Source organism: Lutra lutra, chromosome 7, assembly GCF_902655055.1.
Source record: "Lutra lutra chromosome 7, mLutLut1.2, whole genome shotgun sequence".
In the NCBI taxonomy this organism is placed as follows: domain Eukaryota; kingdom Metazoa; phylum Chordata; class Mammalia; order Carnivora; family Mustelidae; genus Lutra; species Lutra lutra.
The window spans coordinates 3,243,934-3,258,138 of NC_062284.1; the positions used below are offsets into that span (position 1 = coordinate 3,243,934).

At 49.6% G+C, this 14,205-nt stretch overlaps 1 protein-coding gene across 6 annotated transcripts in view; it reads right to left on the minus strand.

Moving 5' to 3' along the window:
* Window positions 1-265: 265 nt before the first annotated feature.
* The window catches only part of SH3GL3 (SH3 domain containing GRB2 like 3, endophilin A3), a 137,810-nt gene continuing 123,870 nt past the window's right edge, over window positions 266-14,205 (minus strand). For 4 of the 6 annotated variants that reach the window (XM_047738645.1, XM_047738643.1, XM_047738642.1 and 1 more), the window contains one exon: window positions 266-929. In XM_047738645.1, the coding sequence (XP_047594601.1) occupies window positions 724-929 (206 nt within the window). In that variant the 3' untranslated portion in view covers window positions 266-723. Of the gene's footprint in view, window positions 930-7,781; window positions 8,332-9,178; window positions 9,394-14,205 lie in introns of those variants that run through there. The other 2 variants (XR_007128861.1, XR_007128860.1) reach the window with 2 other exon arrangements.

A 14,205-nucleotide genomic window follows, 5' to 3' on the forward strand; every position in this document is an offset into this window, starting at 1 on the left:
AGCAGCCGAAGCTTGTGCTACGCGCTCTTTAAATGGACTTGACAGTGCATGGAAGAGTTTTCTATCCCTGAGGTGGAAGGAGGGTGTGCTGTGTCTGAACTGAGGGACAGTGAAGCCTCCCTCTCACACTGCTCACTCAGTAAGAAGCACCCAGGCACCCACACTGGCACCCGCTGGCCAGCCCCGGGGCAAGGGGCCAGTTTACAGCTGGACCCCACCGCTCCTGGAAATCAATTCAACATGAAGAACAGCCGAGGCCTTTTGCCAACATGGTGTGTCATGTTTATTGGGCGAGTCACAGTTAGCTAGAACATAAGGAAAGACCGGATGACACCAGTAATGTCAGGAAACAAAATATTTAGCATTTCTTAAGTTTCAAATTTTGCATTCCGTTGCAGCTGAGGGATATAAACGGGCAATTCGTGGACATAACTGCGATTTCTTTTTAGCAACAAGAAGCACAAACATTTATTGAACCGATACTTTTAGGACAATAAGCAAAAAAAACAAAAACAAAAACAAAAAACTATAGTTTCATGTAGCTAAGACAGGAAAATCATTTATACAAATGAAACGGATACAAAATACATTATAAAGAGAACACACCTACAAAAGTCATTAGGTTGGTCAAAGAACAAGGATGTCACAGACCACCACACTGGGAGAACACTGGTGTGAATTCATTTCAGTTATGAAAGTATGTCCGAAGTGTGAGTTACACATTTACTGAGGTAAAGGCACGATCACTTCAACATAGTTAATGGGGAAGAATCCAGATTCTCCGTGTAGCAACCCCTCATACCAGTTTTCATCTATTTGATTGGTTAATGTAATGATGTCCCCTTCTTTAAATCCTAGTTCTCCTTGGTTTTCTGGTTCAAAATCATAGAGACCACGACAGCAGGGCTGGTCCATGGGAACGTTAGAACCTGTCCACATTATATGGAGACAAAAAGTACAGGTTAATGTGATACATTGTCCTTGGAGGAGTGGGAGCTGGAGAGGTCATGAGCAGCAGGGTCCCGGCTTCCTCCCCACAGGGCCAGCTCGGCCACTCATTGCTGCCAGCCCCAGGACGCCCTCACTGACCTCCTGGGCCCAAGGCTTTTGGCTTTTCCCTTGGGTACTCCCATCTGGAGGAGTCAGGCCCAGCCCCCCTCCCCAAAAGCAGCTCCTCCCCTCCGCCTGGAGCCCGAGGGAGACACAGAATTCCAAGGCCCGACCCCTGTCCTCAGGGAGCTTTGGTTTCTTTGTGGACACCGGACAGTATGTGTAGGACATTTAAAGGACACAGATGAGATTTAAAGGACACAGATGAGGTGGAGAATCACTTATAGCTCAGAAGCTCAGGGAAGGAGGCAGGAAGGGCCTGGGTGGTCGGGACATCTTCCGATGTGACCAGGAGCTGGAATGAGGCAGAGCGTGACACGGGAGAGGACAAACTATTCACAGACCAGCCTGACGTGCTGGGCTCCCTGTGTGAAGCCAGAAGTTCTCGGAAAAAGGTTTTTCAAATAGTTATTTTCTAATTTCAAAACTAAAACATGGCAATAGTAAGAAAGGGTTGGAGGAGAGAAGAAAGGGGAGGGGGAGGGAGAGGGAGGGAGAGAAGAGGAGGAGAAGAGAGGAGAGGAGAAAGAAGGGAGGGAGGGAGGGAGAGGGGGAACTAGGGAAGGGGGGAGGAAAGCATGTAAAATTGAGAGAAGTCACCTGTAACCCACTAACCCAGAGCTAACCAATGTTAAATTAACATTTTGGTGGTGAAGCTTCCAGATGTCTTGATGAACATATCTGTGTATTTACATAAATATATTCTTTTCATCAAAGAACATTCCTATCCATATTATTGTGAATCTCTTTCCAGAAGACTTTCTTTCTTTTTTTTTTTTTTAAAGATTTTATTTATTTATTTGACAGACAGAGATCACAAGTAGGCAGAGAGGCAGGCAGAGAGAGAGGAGAGAGGAGGAAGCAGGCTCCTTGCTGAGCAGAGAGCCCGATGCGGGACTCGATCCCAGGACCCTGGGATCATGACCTGAGCTGAAGGCAGAGGCTTTAATCCACTGAGCCACCCAGGCGCCCTCCAGAAGACTTTCAATTGCTGACCAGCTGTCAACTCTATCAGTATGACACAGACACACTGTGTCATGCTATGACATACTGTATGACATAATTTCTATAACCCACCTCCTATAATGCTGGATAGATAAGGTCCTTCCTTCCTTTCTCTCTCTTCTTTTCTTCTTTTTCTTTTGTTCTCTCTTGGCTTTCCTACAGAACTCTTTGAAAAACATCCTAATGCATGTTTATTTACAAACATGCACTATCAACACCTGAAGGTAAACTTCAGAAGGGAATTTACTATTCATAGGACCATCAATTGTTCCAAGACTTTAAACATTTACTACCGGTTTATTTGTCCATTGTTTTTGTCTTAAAAGTTTCAGGAGCCCCTTATAAAATGTCATAAATATTTTTTATATGTATTATGTTTTCTTCCATTTGTTTCTGGAGCTTGTCTTGGGGATGGGCAGGGAAGGGGGTTTCTGGCACACAGAGAGAACACACAGAAATTTTAATCGGCACAGTCAAGCTCATCCACCTTTCCATCCCTAGTTTCTCCTCCACATTCATTCAACTAAATGCATCCCAGGAATGATTTGATTTCTTCATGTGAAAATTTTTACTTTTAATTCCACTGAATTTTGGCCAATAGAGGCATTATTTATTTTTGATGACACTGAAGCAGTTATCTCAAGACAACTCATTAAAGGACCCATTATTCCTCCACTGATTTCAAATACTGCTTTTATCTTTGTCATATATTTAATGATCATGTGCACTTGGACGTATTTCAGGGTTTTCTATTTTTTTCCACTGATCGACTCAGGAAACTAACAATGTATCATTTTAAATATTGTAGCTTTACGGTTAAGCGTTAATAATTAACAAGGTAAGCTCCTCATTTCCTAACCTCATGAAATCATTCCACCTGGTCAACTTTATTGAGTTCCCCCCGTCGAAATTTCATTTTGGGGGGTACCTGGCTGGTTCAGTCAGTAGAGCATACAGCGCTTGATTTCAGGATAGTGAGTTCGAGCCCCATATTAGGCATAGCAATTACTTTAAAAAAATCTCATTTTGATTTTAAATGGATCATATTTTTTTACTACTCTTTTTTCAAAGATGTATTTATTTATTTGAGAGAGAGGAAGAGCATGAGCAGGGCGAGAGGCAGAGGGAGAGAGGGAATCTTCAAGCAGACTCCCCCACCTAGCGTGAAGCCCAATATGGGGCTCGATCCCAGGACCCTGAGATCAGGACCTGAGCCAAAATCCAGTCAGCTGCTTAACCACCTCAGCCACCCAGGCAGCCCCGGAATATTTTTAATGACTGATGACCACTGCAGGCCCAGCAGGAACGACTTTCTCGTGGGTGATACTTTTATCCTAGAGCTAGACTAAATTTGTTACTATTTAAAATTTTTCCATCTATATTTAAAAGTGAAATTCCTCCCTTTTTATACTCTGGTCAGGCCTTGATATCAGAGCATGTCAGCTTTAAAAAATAAACTTTTTTTCTATTTTCTAAAATATTCGAACTTGAAGATTTGAAACAATTTGCCCCCAGTTATCTTGGCTTGTGGATTTCTGAATGTAGAATGCTTTCTCGGACAGTTTATGATGGTGACGTAGAATGTCTGGGAAGGAGAGGGGGTCATCCTGGTCCAGCTCACCATAGCCTCTCACAGGGACATGTGGCCTCAGTGGTTCTCATGATTCCATATGGAGTAGCTGAGGCTGCCCTGGGCAGGGGAGGTGATGCCCGACCCAGACAGGTCAAGGGCATGGACACTGCTGAGTCCAGCGCAGACACGACTCTCCCAGGGAAGATGGAGCTGGAAGGAAGCCAGCCCCGCCCCAGGAAAACCACACCCCCGGTCTACCTGGCAACCACCCCAGGGGCAGAGGCCTCCAGTAGAAGGCCCAACAGGCCGTCCAGAAGGAGACCAGGGAGGTCTCCACACCATCCAGAGCCAACTCCTCATGGCCCTGTTTCTTTGGTCACAGTAGCACAGCGAGGTCTGCAAAGGTGGGAGGCAGTGTCCCAGGTCGAGACCACTTCAGGTTCATGGTCCAAGTCCTCTAGGAAGAGCTTAATCCCTGCACAGGATTGAACTATCCACTCACGTCGTCTCACCTCTGCCATCCTATTTGATGCTTTCTGTTCTTACTTCCTTTTTCTGTTCTAACAAAACATCCTTCTTTCTCTCTCTCTTGACTTTGAGAGTTGAAACAAGTTCTGCTCAAGATTATGTTCCTTCCTCACCAAACCTTTCATGTCCCCGGAAAGGTAGGAGAAATTTGGGTATTTCTCTGGTTGGTCAAATGAGGAGCCCCTCAGTCCTGGGCAGCAGATCCCTGCATGGGGCCCGTTCATTTCTCTGACAGGCGGGGCGGCCCCCCTTCAGGGCCAGCCCCACTCCTGACCTTCCCAGCACGCTGTCCACACCCAGGTGGGAGCAGGAGCCAGGCCCTCCTTCCCTTGCAGGCTGTTTATCAGTGAAGTTCTCCGTGGAGCTGAGATGACCCCTTGTCTTCCTGTCATAGTGGCTCTCAATATGGCGGCTGACTAATAAGTTCTTCGTCAGCGGAACCCTAGGCCAGTGAAATCATGAAGCTCTGACCCGGCGGACCAGGGCCTCAGGACTTTTAAAATTTCTCAGGTGTCTCCAGGGTCCAAGGGAGGTTGCAAATCACCCGCCTAACGGCCTTCCCTTCGGTCACTTTCTTCAACCAGAGCTTGGGAGGAAAGGGGAGGTGACCCACTTCTCCCTCTCCAGGGAGGACGCTCCTTCCTGTGTGGTGACTTACAGGGAGAGGAGCCTTTCAGAACCTGAATCCACGTGCACTGTAGTCTCTAGAAGGCAGGCGATGTTTCTAGCACTTGGATGGCTCCTTCCAGGACACGCCTCCGTCCCATCCCAACTTCCTATATTCCTTTTGTCCTAATGGTGGCCGTGGAAGGACTTCAACACGAGGTCCAGTTCGTTATCTTGCATTTGAACAGAACGACGTTCCATCGCTTCAGAGCACTGGAAACGGAGTTTAGCCTGCAGAATTTTCATTTTCCTTTGGAAAGGCAATGAGTAGCCGGGTGAGCTGGGGCACTGAAAATCCACGCCAACTTGGACTATTGAGTTGAAGTCAACTCTATTAATGAATACCAGTTGTAATGTGGTCTATCGAAGTGATTACTAGCCTTATAGCATGTCTTGCCCTCCCAGCGCACTGAAGAGGGAGATGGAGTCAGGTGCCAAACCACACGGTCATCTTGGATGATCTTGGAAATCATCAAGATTTCCTTGAACATGAAATGTGTGCTAGAAGGGTATCTGGTGGCCGTCCATGGACCGCTCTCTTTTCGAAGAAGACACAGTGATACCTCCAAGAGGTCACAACAGCCTGGCCCCTCGGCTAATGGCAAAGCCAGAACCAGACACCAGGGCTCCCAGCCTGGGATCTACCCTGATGTCACCTCCTACATGATCTGTGACACTGCTAAGTGTTGCCAAGACATTTTATGGGCTATCACACTGACCAAGGGTCTAACAACATAACATTTTTTCCTCCCGTTGACTCTGCATGCTACCTGCAGTGACTAAAATCAATGCTGAATGGCAGGCACACATCACCCTCCCACCAGCCAGCGGCATGCGCCTACGTGTGCACGGCTAGCACACACGCTGAATAAATCAGGGAAAAGACACATCACTCACTTCTCACTTCATTTATTCCAGGCAAGGGACCATTGCCACGCTGCCCACTTTGATTTTCTAAGAGCTGGAAAACGACCAGCGCTCATATCACACTCCATCAGCAAGTGAGCCCCAAACATGGCGTCTCTCCTGAGAGGCGGTGTGCTGGCGTCACGAGGCAGGCCACAGTTCCCTGACTCAGGCAAGGCGTGAGCACCTGGCTCTCCGGCCATGTCTGCACGGCCCCCAGCACCGCACGCAGTGCCACCGGAGCTGGGGTTGGCTGTCCTGGCCTACAGCAGCAGCAGGATGATATTCTGGAATATCACCCAGTGCCTTTGTCGAGCTGGGTCATTTCCACTGTTGGGGGCCTTCAGCCCAAGGACTGCAGCCTCCCTTACTTGAGGGAGAGCGGAGAGCCTGCACATGAACAACGCAGTCAATGTTGTAACTTCTAGGTTCCCAAATCATGCCATTTCAGCCACAAACTGGTGTGAAAGCCAAGGTTTACAGGCTTTCATGCCCAGACCAGAGCCAGGTGGGCTTTTATGAGATTTAAGAGGCAGAGAGACAGACAGACAGACAGGCTGACTTCTGGAGTCCAAGGAACCAGGATGTGAAGAACCCAGAGCATGGAGATTTGATTACAAGCCATGGAGAGGGAAGGGCTATTTCCTGCCACTGGAGAAGACCTACGAGCTCTTTCTAGAGGCAGAGAAGGGGCTGGAGAGAGAAGAGGGTGGGCAAGAAGGTTGAAATGCTCCCCTGAGTCTACCCAGGGTGGGGGGTGGGGGGGGTCTTAGGTTCCACTTCCCACTGGAACTCTGGGAGGAGGCACATCCTCCAGAGTGCTCCCAGCCAGCATGGTGGGGAGGTGTAATTACACAGGGAGGGGCCTGAGGGAGCCACCCCTGGCTCCCCATGACCTTGGAACACATCTCGAGTGCCCTCCGGAAGTGAGGAGGTGCTGTGGGGAAGGGGACAGCCGGACCAAAGATGGCCTGGGGCGGGCAGGATGCTGAGCCCCCACAAGCCAGAGCAGGGGGTCTGGCCCACGGACCTGGGCCTGGAGTGACAAATGATCCCAGCGGTGCGAGCAGTTCAGCCCCAGACCAGCCCCGCTGCCTGCCACCATGACGTCCATGCAGCGTCCCCGGCCTCCGGCAACATCCTGGGGGGGCGGTGTGCGGAGGAGGGGGTCTGCGAGAAAGACGAGCTGCCCTGACAGGGAGTCTCGACGGAACAGGCCGGGATTAAGTCCTGAACTGACCAAGTGATAAACGGCTAGTGTACTTTCTACTGGAAGAGACTGGGTTACCTTAAAATGGCAAGATTATGGTTTTTTCCACCATTAGAAGAGATGGAAAAAAGATTAATTTCTTTTTTTTGGCCAACAGTAGAAATGGAAAAAAGATTAACTTGTCTCCCCCACTGCTCTAAATGGAGACGCGTAAGCAAGTTCAGTTCACTTAAGAGAAGTCAAGCTTCTGCCCACCGAAGTGATAATGTAGGAACTTCCCCTCTCCACCAAAGAGGGGTCGGAGTCAGCGTGGGATGGAGCCCACGGGGCCAGGCAGAATGGGGGGGGAGGGTCTTCCTCGCCAGACCAGACACAAACACCTGCATGGGACCCCCAGCTTCCCACCATCATAAGCCAGCACCTCTGCAGAAACCTTCCCATAAGGAAAGGTGGGTTCTATCCAGTGTACTGTCTCTGGGGACACCTCGTTCCTTCTGTCCCCTGGGGCCTCGCAGCCACTGCTCCTTGAGTTTGGGCACACCTTGCTGGCTGAGGAGTGGCCCATGCTGTCCGGCAGGTGGCTGACGCCCCCAGCCCCAGTCCGGGCCACCCCACAGATGCTGCCTCCGCCTGCCTGCCCTGGCCAAGGGGCCCGTGTTTATTTTCTCTTAGTCCCGAGCCCTGGCTTAACGTAACGTGAGAGCAGAGGTGGGAAAAACAGTCTTCCTTGTGAAAGCACCACAACAAAGATTATTTTAACAGAGAAAAAGGAGGGTACCTGTTAAATATTTATTATTCAAGTCCTGATCCACACCATCAGGAGAAAAAAGAGAAAAAGGAGACCATAACACAGGAGTTTCAAGGGGGCCGGGTGTGCGGTGAGTGCGTACTGAGTCGGGAATGCACAAGAGACAGGGAACTCGTGTTTCCCTAAAGTATGTTCCCTGCCCTCTTGGCAATACTATGGCCTGGTACCTTACAATACTGGGTCCCCTCTTATCATTTTAACAACACTAAAGTTCTGGGGAGTGCCCTTCCCCATCCTCCCTTCTGTGTCCCCAAGTCCCAGGTGCAGAGGGCCCCTCACTCACACGGAGATGCCCAGCGCTCTCCTGCTCGCGGTCCCACGGTCCCACCAGCAACGGGGATGACATCATAACCCTCAGTACCAGGACAATATTCTAAGTGGCTTCCTGACATCTGTGGCTTTACTCTGGTACCATGACTCCCCCCAGTTTGGTGAATGGAGGAATGAAGGCATTCACAAGTACAAAGCAACTCAGCAGTGGTGCTGAGACGTGGCCTCCATCTGGGTCCAGAGTCTGCTCTTGGCCTGAAAAATCACTGGCTCTGTGAGATTATCCCCACTCAGCTTCTGAGCCAACACCAGGCCAGGGGTGGGCGTGAGGGCAGGGGGCGGGGTCTATCAGTTGGACTTCGGAGCCTGGCCTACTCCGGGGAGCTCCCAGGCCCTGGAATGTTCTTTGGGAGCATTCTCTCCTACAGCCCTCCCTGGCCCTCAAAGGTCTACCAGGTCCCACATGCTCCAGAGATGTCCTTTGGCTACTTATTCCCAGTCCTGCTTTCCTCTGCCTGAGCGCCTGCTTCTGAGTGGGCAGCTCAGGCTTCAGTGAGAAAACAAAAAAAACAAAGCAAACACAGGAGTTGACTCTAGGTGGCACGGTAGCCACCAGAGTGAACGTGGCATCTGATGGCCCTGGGTTTCTGCAGCCTGGTCTGCTCCTGTGCTCCCCTTGCCCCTTTGCTACATGCCAGGATCTGGGGGCCAGTTCTCCAGGGCTGGACTTCTGCTCCTGGCACTGACTGTGGTGGAGGGGGAGAGGCAGGGAGAGGTCTGCACGGCAGGGGGCATGCTTCTCTCCGTAGCACAAAAATCCTGCCATTCTTCTTTGCTGGACTTAAACTGGGGTCCCTTCCAGACCCTCACAGGAGCCCCCCACTTGCTCTTGTCTGCTAGTGCTGCCTCTGGGGACTTCATTCCCTAGAGGCACCTGGGGCAAGGTGTCCCCACTGAAAAGGTAAGCTGTGATGCCCCCTCGATCCCCTACTCCTATTTTTTGGAAGGGAAAGGGGGCAGAGAGAGACGAGAGTTATACGACGGTTGTCGACGTGTGTGCCCATCAGGGAACAAGGTCTGGCGTCTACCAGAAGCTACTGACCTGAGGACGGCTCTTTGTCTTTTAGTAAATGCCCCAGACTGCTGTGCCTTTTGACTTTTTGTTCCTGCTTTGGTTTTTTGTTTGTTTGTTTGTTTTAAGTCTTTCTCTTTCCTCCCTTGTCGCCGGGCTGTGACCTGTCACTTTCCTGCCATCAGTGGACCTTCCCGAAGCCGTCCCTCGGCCTTTCTAATCTGCTGCTTCCAGTCTGCTGTAGGCTAAGAAATCAGATAACCAGTTAGGTCACACGAACAGCCACGACGGGGGCGGGCTCTTGCTCCGTGGCAAGCACCCTGCCCAGCACCTCCGATCGATATGATCTTAGGATAACCCCGTGCAGTCACGGTGGTAATATCTGCTCTCTCGAGCGTGAGCTTGAGACCCAGCAGGAGTAACCAAGAGCCAGGATCGGGACCTCCCTGTGACCTCACAGCCCATCTAATACTGAGGCCAGCAGGTGACACCTGTCTGGGCCAGGTAGGCTCCCGTTCTGCCTACTTCCTGGGCGGACGTCTGGAAGTTCGGGGGGTGTTTCCTTACCACCAATGCTACCCGTGGGGCTGCAGAGAGCAAGTTTCCTGTTCACGGGTGGAGTTACCCCCAACCGGGAACGGACCCGAGCCTCCCTCTGGAGGCTTTGGCTGCACACCAAGGTGACTCTGAGAGCTGGCTTTGCCTGCACCATTGGACAATGGGGTAGTTCGCCTTTTAACCCGCCGGGGCACAGACCGGATTCAAATTCAAACTGGAGTCCAGTTCTGACTCCTCTCCAACACCCAGCGAGCGCTTACTCCCTCCCGGCCAGGCACCCCCCTCCCCTCAACCTATGAGGTTTGGTTCAAATTGTAATTTCTCTTTTCCCAATCTAAAATCTCAAGCCCTTGCAGAAAAATTATTTGGAAGTTAAGCACTTTCCCTGCAGCCGACCCAGACACAGCGCTGGTGCAGAATTGTAATAAACACCCCAAAAACCATTTTGTCCGCCGCCTCTCACATGCTATTTTTGTCCACTGCTAATAAACTACATGGGAACGACAGATCCCTGGTTTCTAGCTCTGGATGAGGTCACCCCTGGGCCCAGATTTTCTTAGCTGCAAATTTTATGCCTTAATCTGTGGTTAATGCTATAGATTAAATGTCTGCATCCCCTCCGAATTCCTACGCTGGAGCTCTAATCCCCAGGGCAGTGGTATGGGGGGCTTTGGGGAGGCGAACAGGCCATGAGGGTGTGCCCTCGTGAATGGGACAATGCTGCTCTGTCGGGACACAATGAGAAGACAGCCACCCGTAAACCAGGAAGCGGACCGTCACCAAAAGTGGAATCTGGTGGTACCTCGATCTTGGAGCTCTCAGCCCCAGCACTGGGAGAGATAATTGTTCGAGGCCCCTGGTCTGTGGTATTCCGTTAGAGCCACCCAAGCTCCCTAAGACAGGTAGTAAGTCACTAAGAAAAGTCTAGTGAAAGTCTACGAACTCTCTTTCTACAAATAAGAACACTGTATGCACCCACAGGAGACGTGACTTGTGGAAATCTCTTGTCGGGGGACTCAAGCTTACTCATTACTCTGTAATCTATTAAACAAACAGGTGTGACTTGTTTTCACCATAATTCCAACCCGCTACAGCTTACACCGGCTGCACGAGGTGGGTGTGCGCAGGGAGTTTTTTGCCCTCCCCCTCGCACAGCCTTGCGAGTCCCGAGACATTATCTCAAAAGCTTCCTGGGACCACCAGGTCCCCTGTGTGTGGGCTGCCTTCTCGGCGCCGGGTGAAGGGAGAGGAGATGAGACAAGGTGGCCTTAATCAGAGGCGATCAGTGTGGAGTTCAAGCTCGCAGATGGGTTTTGTTTGGCCTGCTCCCTGCTCTGTACAGTGTGGCTAAGTTATCAATACTTAAAAATCAGGAGACTGCATGTAAGCAAATGTATGATTTCTGGCTTCTCTTGAAAAATCAGAAAGGCCGCCTCTTCTGGGCCCATATTCCGAGGCAACAAACAGCTGCTCTTGGCAGTCAGCGCCCCGGTTTGGACAGGACTAGTATTCCATACCTGGCTACAGACTCCCCTCTCCCCTTCTGTGCACCTGTCATGGAGGTCCGGTGTCAGCCACCTGGTGCCAGGTTTCTTACCCTTGCCCTGTGTCTCTCATCCCCATAATCTGGCACTGGGGTTTGCAGCTAGGGCCACACCCACAGGACAACCCCAGGGGGGGGGTCATTCTCATGGACTCAAACGTAAAGTCTTTTTTTTTTTTTTTAAGATTTTATTTATTTGACAGAGAGATCATAAGCAGGCAGAGAGGCAGGCAGAGAGAGAGGGGGAAGCAGGCTCCCTGCTGAGTAGAGAGCCCGATGCAGGGCTCGATCCCAGGACCCTGAGATCATGACCCGAGCTGAAGGCAGAGGCTTAACCCACTGAGCCACCCAGGTGCCCCTCAAACGTAAAGTCCTATGGGACCGTGCCTTAGAGCTGCCCTCTGTGTTATCCCAGGAAACATCGACTTCTACACTCTTTTTTAAAAATATGAGTATCTATGTTAATCTTTAGATGAGGGCATTTCAAGTTTTAGCTTGGAGACCAAATGCTTCATCACTGCAGAATATCAAAATGTTTAAATAGGCAGCATCTGAGATAATAAAATCATGCCATCATTTCAGCCAAGTAGCAGTAAAATTCCCACCACTAAATCAGAAGTCACACCTTACAGCTTTCTGAAAACTCTTTTTACAGACTCTTTAGAAGAATTTCAGGAAACCATTCCTTGCTGTGAGAAAGCCTTCCTCTCTAAAGCTTCCTTGGGATGAAAAGTAAGAGAAGGACTCTTCCCCCTTCCTGAGTCAGTGGCTGCTGATCAACAGTAAAAATCACAGTTCACATTCCATCAATTTAAAGAAATATTTTTTTAAACAGAGAACCCATAAAATGGTCAATCTGTGCACTTCTCACGTTTTTAGGAAAGCTAAATACTCATGAACTACAGCAGCCACAGCATTGAGAGGGGAGGAAACCTACAATGTGTTCAATCCAATCACTTCATTGAGGGGCAAGTTCAAATCTGCCCAGAAAGCTTAAGAAACTCCCCCAAAGTCACACAGCAAATGAGTGCCAGATTCTGAACTGCACTACAGGCCTTGTTTACTTCTCTCCTGTCAATAGCTCTGACCCACCCGCCACTGATAATATACAGAAATGCTTATGGGGGGGAGAGAGAGAAGGGGAGGGTTGGTGACCGAAAAACAAATAAGAAAACTGTGGGAAGGAAAGAAGAAAAAGCAAGAAACAACCTGCCCACTGAGCGATCACCACGGTCGCTGCGAGTGAAAATTTTCATTTCCTCTTCGGAAATTTAGGTTTAAAAAAAAAAAAAAAAAAGCATGTATTTCTCTTTGGAAAGTGCTTGTCTTCTTCAAGTTGCGAACTTCACACTTGACTTTGGAATAAATGTTTATTTTCTAAAGTAATCCCAGAGATTTTTGCTCCGACGAGGGGAACGACTCAGACTCCAGATGTTACTTCCAAGCCCCCTTAGCAGTGTCAAGAACTTTATATAAAAGTCTCTTTTATACCTGGAGGGAGTGAGAATGTCTTCACAGAAGCCATTTGAGAGATTTATTTCGCCTCACTCTGCAACGCCCGTAGCGTGCACTTGGAACCCACACGTGTTCCCTACTCTCGGCCTTCCTTGTTTTCAAAGTCGACCCCAAGCTGGAGCGTGTGAACCCGAAGTTGGGAGTATAGAAAGTGACACCCTCTTTAAGAACTTAAATGGGGGAAAGGGAAAAAACACTCATAAATAAAGGAGTTGATAAGAAATGCAAAGTATTCTTTTTCTAACTCCGTAAGTGACAATAAGGGGCCTCGATAACACGCGAGCCTAGGCTGCAGACTCCCAGCCTGTTTTCTTCAAAACCGAGGGTTTTATGGGAACAAGGCAGGCGCACGTTTCAGCCCGGGGGCTTTTCTTGGCCCTGCTGTATCTTTGGGGACACAGGGGCAGCACACGCTGATGAGACGTCGTGACCCCACGCACACGGGCTTGGACGGGCTGAGCCTCCTCCGAGCCAGGGCTGAACTCGGTTCTGCCCGAAATCCATCATCTCGAGAGGTGACCCGCACCCCCCGCCCCCTCCCCTGCTCCTGGCTCACTTTACTCATTCTCTCAGGCAGCGAGAAATGTGCTATCAAAGAGTCCATCTCGGTCCCACAATGGAGTCTGCCTAACGGACCTGCGTCCTTTCATCTCCCTCTTCTCTGTTCCTTTAGAAAGAAATGATGAAGAAAATGTTCTTGGAATGCGTTCCTGGCGCAGTTCTGGGAGCTTTGCTTTAAATTGTTAGTGAAATGCTTGACATTTTTCCTTTGCTTTATAAACACTATGTGCAAATCATTCAGGATCCTAATGGAAAGTAATTTCCCATTAATACGGGCTATAAAATGCCATTTTCTTTTGAAACCCTGCCCCAGAAACAAACAGTACAGGACCCTTTACATTCGCAAATTCCACCCACAAATCACCGAAGCCCGATACTGGAGTCGGGGGCCAAAGCCACTGCCAAGAGCCCTTGGGACGCTGAGCCTTCCGAAAAGACATCTTTTGCACATCTGTGATCTCTGGCTGACCATTGCTCTTCTAGCAACTTAATCTGCCCGGGGCCCTAGCTACTGGCCAAGGAGGAGGGTACAAAAGCACTGACATGCACAGTCTGGAAAAGAAAGCCAAGGAACTCACTGTCCTATCAGCATTTCCTTTGTCCAAGTCAGATGCATACAACAGGCTCCCTTTGCAACTGCTCGCTGGCCATGGATTCCCCGTGATCGAGGAGCTTGGAACTAAATCATTCCCAATGCTCTTGTACATTTTAAACATTCCCCAGTATTCCTTCTTAAGGATATAAAGTGAAAGATCTAGAAAATGAAGGGTCCGGCTCTGCTACTTATTGTCTCTGTGGCCTTGAGAAAATCTCAACTAACCTCCCTGGGCCTCCACGTACTGGTCTGTAAAATGGGCACAATAACCGCATGAGAAATGTG